The 6,923-nt window shown below is 41.7% G+C and overlaps 1 protein-coding gene across 2 annotated transcripts in view; it reads right to left on the bottom strand.

Moving 5' to 3' along the window:
• The window catches only part of sgsh (N-sulfoglucosamine sulfohydrolase (sulfamidase)), a 36,494-nt gene that overhangs the window by 10,798 nt on the left and 18,773 nt on the right, over nucleotides 1-6,923 (bottom strand). For both annotated transcript variants that reach the window (XM_061988069.2, XM_061988070.2), the window contains 3 exons: nucleotides 5,356-5,437; nucleotides 5,085-5,288; nucleotides 400-566 (listed from right to left, as the gene is read on the bottom strand). In XM_061988069.2, coding sequence (XP_061844053.2) covers nucleotides 400-566; nucleotides 5,085-5,288; nucleotides 5,356-5,437 — 453 coding nt within the window. The remainder of the gene's footprint in view (nucleotides 1-399; nucleotides 567-5,084; nucleotides 5,289-5,355; nucleotides 5,438-6,923) is intronic.

Genomic DNA, 6,923 nt, shown 5'->3' on the forward strand with positions numbered 1-6,923 from the left:
TGGTAGAGCGGCCGTACCAGCAACTTGAGGGTTGCAGGTTCGATCCCCGCTTCCGCCATCCTAGTCACTGCCGTTGTGTCCTTGGGCAAGACACTTTACCCACCAGCTCCCAGTTCCACCCACACTGGTTTAAATGTAACTCAGATATTGGGTTTCACAATGTAAAGCGCTTTGAGTCACTTGAGAAAAAAGCGCTATATAAATGTAATTCACTTCAATTCACTTCACTACTTGGAGAGCCAAGTATTTTCTGAGGTGGTACTTGGTGAAAAAAGTTCAAGAACCACTAGAATATATTATATATCAACTAGAGCAGATTATATAGAAACTAGATAGATTGAGTACAATCAATGGTAGACAAGCTAGAATCTAACATAGATAAAGTAGATGTAGACATACTTCATGTAGAGATTGGCTGGCATAGAGTGTGTTCCAGCTGCTGGGTTCAGTGATCAGGGCTGGCAGCAAAGAACGTCCAGTGAGGTGAACTGGCACTGCCGTGCTGCCAGGTAGGGTGTATGATGGGTAGGGCAGAGAAAACCAGTCCAGAATGGTGGGGGTGATGTCTGAAATATTATCACAATTAGGGTTGCAAAATTCCGGGAATAATCAAAGTTGGAAACTTTCCCTGGGAATTAACAGGAATATATGGGAATTAACGGGAATAAATGGGAAATTAATGGGAATAAACATTGAATGCAACATGCTAGATCTTGCGGCATGATTATTAGCTAAAACAACCAGATTTAATGCAAATTCAGTTGAATTTCAACCCTGCATTGTGCATTCCTCCATCACATGTGATGCATTCTTCCATCACATGCACAGATAATTCCCAGCATGCTACACACTGCAGCAGGGCTATTGAGGTCACACTAGTATTTGAGTCCAAGGACTTCATCCAGTCAGGTAAGTTTTGATGATATTACTGGGGTAAATCTATTTGATCTATGGTATTTAAGTTTAATAGAGGTGTAATTGCTTGTTACTGTATGACTGTAGACTACTCCAGCAGACTTCCACTCAAGCTAGCTAGCTGTTCCTGTACTTGTTAAATGATTTTGGGGCCAATATCTCTAGCTGGCTAGGTTTATGTACCACCACAGTCTCATAATGAACCAAAAATATTTCCCTGTTAGCCGTGATGCTAATTATCTCTATGTTAAAACCCATTCATTTATGCTAACAACGTTAGCGATGCGAATTTACCTTTTTTTGTGATCTGTAAAGTTCAACTAGCCAATACTAAATCAAAACGTGTTGTTTCCTCTGCCTTCTGTTTTGCTAACCATTCTGTTGTCATACAGGAATGTAGGTTATGGTTTGATTTAGCATGCTGATTGAGTGTTCATTTATTAATCTAGCCTATTTCTATTCATTTGTCCATCAGTAAAATATTTTTAAAGACTACTCCAATTGTTTAGCTGACTATTTATATCTGTGTGTGGCATTGCATTAGTGTTTTACAAGCTTCTCATTTTATTCAACAGAATAATGCCACGTACACCATCTGATATGTGGAGACATTTCACCCCAACCAACGTAGGTGGAAAGGCTGAGTACATTTGCAAATACTGTGCAAAGAGCTACGTCAAAAATGCCACAAAGATGCAGAAGCATATAAACAAGTGCCCAAAGTTTCCTCGGGGATCAAAACAAGCAACCCCAGACAAGAGTTCCTCTGCTTCTATTCGAAGTGAAAATGATGCAGTTGCATCATTAGCAGATTCAGACACCCTCCCAACAGCTCCTGGTCATTCTGGAGTCAGAGGATTTTTTGACTCAATGGATGAACGCAGCCAGAGAAATGCTGATGAATGTTTTGCTCGAGCAGTGTATACAACTGACTCACCTCTGATGCTCACAGCCAATCTCTATTGGAAGAGATTTCTGAATGTTCTTTGTCCAGCATACACACCTCCCACCAGACATGCTGTATCTACTCATTTGCTGGATGGAGAGTTCAACAGAGTGCAAGCAAAGGTCAAGCAAACCATTGACAAGGCAGACTGCATTGCAGTCATCTCTGATGGGTGGTCGGATGTCTGGGGACAAGGAATTATCAACTACATCGTCTCCACCCCACAACCAATATTCTACAAGAGCACAGACACAAAGGACAACAGACACACTGCTGAGGAGCTGAAAGTAGTCATCAACGACCTTGGACCGAAGAAAGTCTTCGCACTTGTAACTGACAACGCTGCGAACATGAAGGCTGCTTGGGCAAAAGTGGAGGAGACCTACCCTCAAATAACAACGATTGGCTGTGCTGCAGCCTGCCCATACTCTTAATCTCCTCCTTAAGGACATCATGGCACTGAAGACAATAGACACACTGTACAAGAAAGCAAACCAAATAGTGAAATATGTGAAGGACAAACAGGTAGCTTAAGCAATCTACTTCTCAAAGCAAAATGAAAAAAAATAAGAGCACCACACTGAAGCTCCCCAGCATCACTCGATGGGGTGGGGTTGTCATCATGTACTGTACATGTACATGCCTGCTGGAGGGGAAGGAGTCTCTGCAAGAGATGGCCATATCCCATTCTGCGTCCATCAAAAGTCCCATCAAGAGAATCCTGCTGGAAGATGTGTTTTGGGAAAGAGTGACTAGCAGCCAGACAATCTTCAAACCAATAGCAGCAGCTATTGCCAAGATAGAAGGTGATGATGCCGTCTTGTCAGATGTTCAATGTCTGTTTGCTGAGCTCAAAGAAGAAATCCAAACTGCTCTGCCCATTTCCCTGCTGCTCCAAGCAGAGGAAACCGCAGTGGTCAAATCAATGGATAAGCGCCAAAAGTTCTGCATGAAGCCAATACACGCAGCAGCATACATGCTGGACCCAAAGCACCATGAGAAGAGCATACTCTCTGGTAAAGAGATCAACAGAGCTTACACTGTTATTTCTACCATGTCTCACCATCTGGGTCTTGGGTCTGGCAAAGTACCGTACCAAGCAAGGCCTTTGGGAAGGGGATGGCAGTCATGCCAGCACATATCTGCATCCACCTGGTGGAAGGGACTTAGTGGATCTGAGGCCCTTGCACCTGTAGCCTCAGTCATCTTCCAAATCCCACCCACATCAGCCTCCTCTGAGTGCAACTGGTCACTGTTTGGAAACACGCACGCAAAGGTTCGCAACAGGCTCACGAATGCAAGGGTCCAAAAAGTGGTGGCCATCCGGGCAAACCTAAGGCTCTTTGAGCCTTAGGTTTGCCAATCAAACAGAGCCATCAACAAGGTTGGACAGTGACACCGAATAATTTCTATTCCTGCTTTAGGAGCACTGGCATTCAGAGGAGGAGCTACATTCCATGTTTAGAAAACTGTTTCAGGAATAATAACACAAAATGTTGATTATTATGATCTTTCTTTCATTGTCAAAGATGTTTTTGTAATATCCACCCATCAATTTTCTACCACTTGTCCCTTTTGAGGTCACGGGGGGCTGGAGCCTATTCCAGTTGTAATCTGTGGTATTTCTACCTGAATAAATGCTTCTGATATTCTATACTTTACATGTTGTACAAGGTAATGGTCTTCATATATTGCTGCATGGAAATGTTTTAAACTTCTCTATGAATTAATATAATGTAATATTAGGCCTGCTAATCATATTGTAATTGAGGACTCAACCAGAACATGTTATAAAATAATTTACACAATATTTTAGCCAGCCAGAATTTTCTTTTTCAAAAGTATTAAGCTACACATGAAAGTGAAGCAAAAACTTTACATTAACATTACAAAGTACAGTACGGGGAACCGAGCTGATTACGATAACTATTGCAAGTTAAAAAGCAAAGCTAACGTATTCTTATACAGTAGGTGCTAATTCAAACAGACGTGACGTCACGCGCAACCCAAGCATCGAAACATGGCATCGTTGGATCTTACATGAATCTGTGCCCGGTAGTACCGGCTGGATTCGGTTGGTGCCCAAAAAAGTACCGGATCTGGTACTCCTATTTCTTTTTCATTCTGTAACTGCAGTTAAACCGGATGTATAGCGTAGTGCTTTTGTTTTGAAGCCACCTCCTGCCGACCGTCTTTCATTTCTGTTGAACCTTTATGCCATCTTACTTGCTAGAGGAGTGATAATCTAAATGTTATGTTATCACTGCACATTAACTGTAATCTGAACACGGAAGTGAAACACCACCCACCTGAACGACGCACGCAGCAGGTGTTTGCTGCAGAGATGATGTCGTCTCTTCTCACGGCAAAAAAAAAGAGTATTTTCTTGTCGGGAGAACAACTTGCCATGGCTTTGAACCTGATATTTCCATAAGGTAGACTTTCTTTTGTCCATTTCTGCTTGCTTTTGGCTTATAAATAACAAGTGAACTGCAGCCAAGTTCCCCCCACTAGGGCACTGCCCAAGGGTCAAAATGGACGCGTGTGCGTTAATCGCTCTTTAAAAATACTAGTGCCGTTATTGAAATTTATAGTTAACGCGTTATTTTTGACAGCCCTAATATATTACATTTCAATTTCCAAGCATCCATCCATCCATTTTCTACCGCTTATTCCCTTCGGGGTCGTGGAGCCTATCTCAGTTACAATCGGGCGGAAGGCGGTGTACACCCTGGACAAGTTGCAGATGTTGACAATTAAAATTAAATGAAATCATGTGTACAGTAATCAAGTATTCATTTGCACTCCAAGATGACCTGCTTTTAACACACTCAGCATAGTCTGAAAGATTATTAGTTTAAACATATACATAACTACATTATGTCGGTTTATGACATATTAAAACTACTTTGTCAAAAAAGTACTTACAATGTATAAATAATAGCTCACCTCTACATTGTTTTCATTCAAAATAGTTGTCATAGTGATGCAATAACTGCTAAAATTAATACAACTATTGTACATTTATTTATTTTGATAGATTGCTGTAGTTGCATCAGATCAGGCGTAGCATTGCTGTTATAGATGTATGCAGCAAGGTCTCCCTCTGGTGGACAAATTGGCACATAGCAATTGCTCCTGATTTGCTTGTGTGGCTCATACACACAGTACCAGGACTGCAGCACTCCTACAGAGTATTGGTTAGTTTATCTCCTTAACTTACCTAGTAAGCTGACATAGGCCTGGCTATTGTCTCCCCATCGATTCATGTGCTCAGGTGAGGACACCAGCATGGGTTCTGCTGTGCCGGACTGATACAGGTTGGTTCTCCCATTGGGGAAGGGGATGCCATTATCAGAACTGTAGATGACCAAGGTATCGTTTTCATAACCAGCCTCCCTGAGCTCCTGCAGAAGTAATCCAATACCTGCACACAAAAGTACTCTTAGAAAAACATCAATGTTGTGCTTCATATTCATCTCAGAGACTTGTACCTTGGTCCAACCTGCTTACAGTCGTGTACAATGCCGCCAAATCTGCTCGTGATGCAGGCGTGTCCGGCATGAAGGGAGGAACCTGAAGTACACAACATGTTTAATGCACAACACTAATGACATGTCACAAAATTATAATTCCAAGCTAACAGATATAGTATAAGGGGGAATGATGGAATTATTATTGTTAGACATGGAAAGTTGCAGTCAAACCTCTCGGTAAATTAGATTTATTTTTTCATCAATAAAGCAACAAAGCAAAAACAGCATGAATAACATAATAGATTACCGTAATCTTCGGACTCTTAGGCACACTCAAAATCCTTTTATTTTCTCAAAAATCAACAGAACGCCTTACAACATAACATGCGCCTTGTGTATGTATTCATTCTGGTTGTGCTTACTGACTGATTTTATGTTATACAAGTAATTATAGGTGTGACCAGTAGATGGCAGTCACACAAGAGATACGTGTGGACTGCAGAAACCTGTCAAATGTTTTAGTACAACTTTGGTAAACTACGAAGCAGCACCACTTCATGGATTATCGGAGCATTACGGCTACCGTAGTCTGACGTATTGTGCTTCAACATACGGGTATTATTATGGTGTGTGTATAAGGACCCCATACTGGCACCTATGGGGCGGTATAGCTCGGTTGGTAGAGCGGCCGTGCCAGCAGCTTGAGAGTTGCAGGTTCAATCCCCGCTTCCGCCATCCTAGTCACTGCCGTTGTGTCCCTGGGCAAGACACTTTACCCACCTGCTCCCAGTGCCACCCACACTGGTTTAAATGTAACTTAGATATTGGGTTTCACTATGTAAAGCGCTTTGAGTCATTTGAGAAAAAGCACTATATAAATGTAATTCACTTCACTTATTAGGAAACATATTTTCTGGCGTTTTGTTTTGCAAAACCCACTTTTCTTACCTATTGGTACCTGCTGTTGCATATTTGGGTTGTGCATAAATTGTAAATTTGTGCGAGTCCGCCATTGTAGTCTCCGCATTAGTCAATGCACTCCTCCTTTTCCTCTGTCCCCTTGTTGTGGGGCATTCATCTTGCGCTGTTGCCATTTCTACTACAAAGTAGTGTATAGTTCGAACTTAATCTGTCAGTAGACTCAATATGGATGCGCTAACAACTACAACAAAATATGACAAGGAGAAGACGGTGTCGAAGAAGAGACAGTCAGAAAACGGCTTGAAGATGGTCTGTAAAACATAATCTATGCAAAACGTTGAGCAAAGAAACACCATGACATGTTATGTAGACCACAAGGAAGTGTATTAAATGGGAAATTCACTTGAAAGGAACATAATTTTCCTCCAGAAGGTCTTATATTTGTCCATTTGATGTCAGATAAAAACAAAAATTGAGCTGTTTGGCCACAATACCGAGCAATATGTTTGGAGGAGAAAAGGTGAGGCCTTTAATCCCAGGAACACCATCACTACAGTCAAGCATGGTGGTGGTAGTATTGTGCTCTGGGCCTGTTTTGCTGCCAATGGAACTGATGCTTTACAGAGAGTAAATGGGACAATGAAAAAGGAGGATTACATCCAAAT

Source organism: Nerophis lumbriciformis, linkage group LG27 (genome assembly GCF_033978685.3).
Source record: "Nerophis lumbriciformis linkage group LG27, RoL_Nlum_v2.1, whole genome shotgun sequence".
In the NCBI taxonomy this organism is placed as follows: Eukaryota; Metazoa; Chordata; class Actinopteri; order Syngnathiformes; family Syngnathidae; genus Nerophis; species Nerophis lumbriciformis.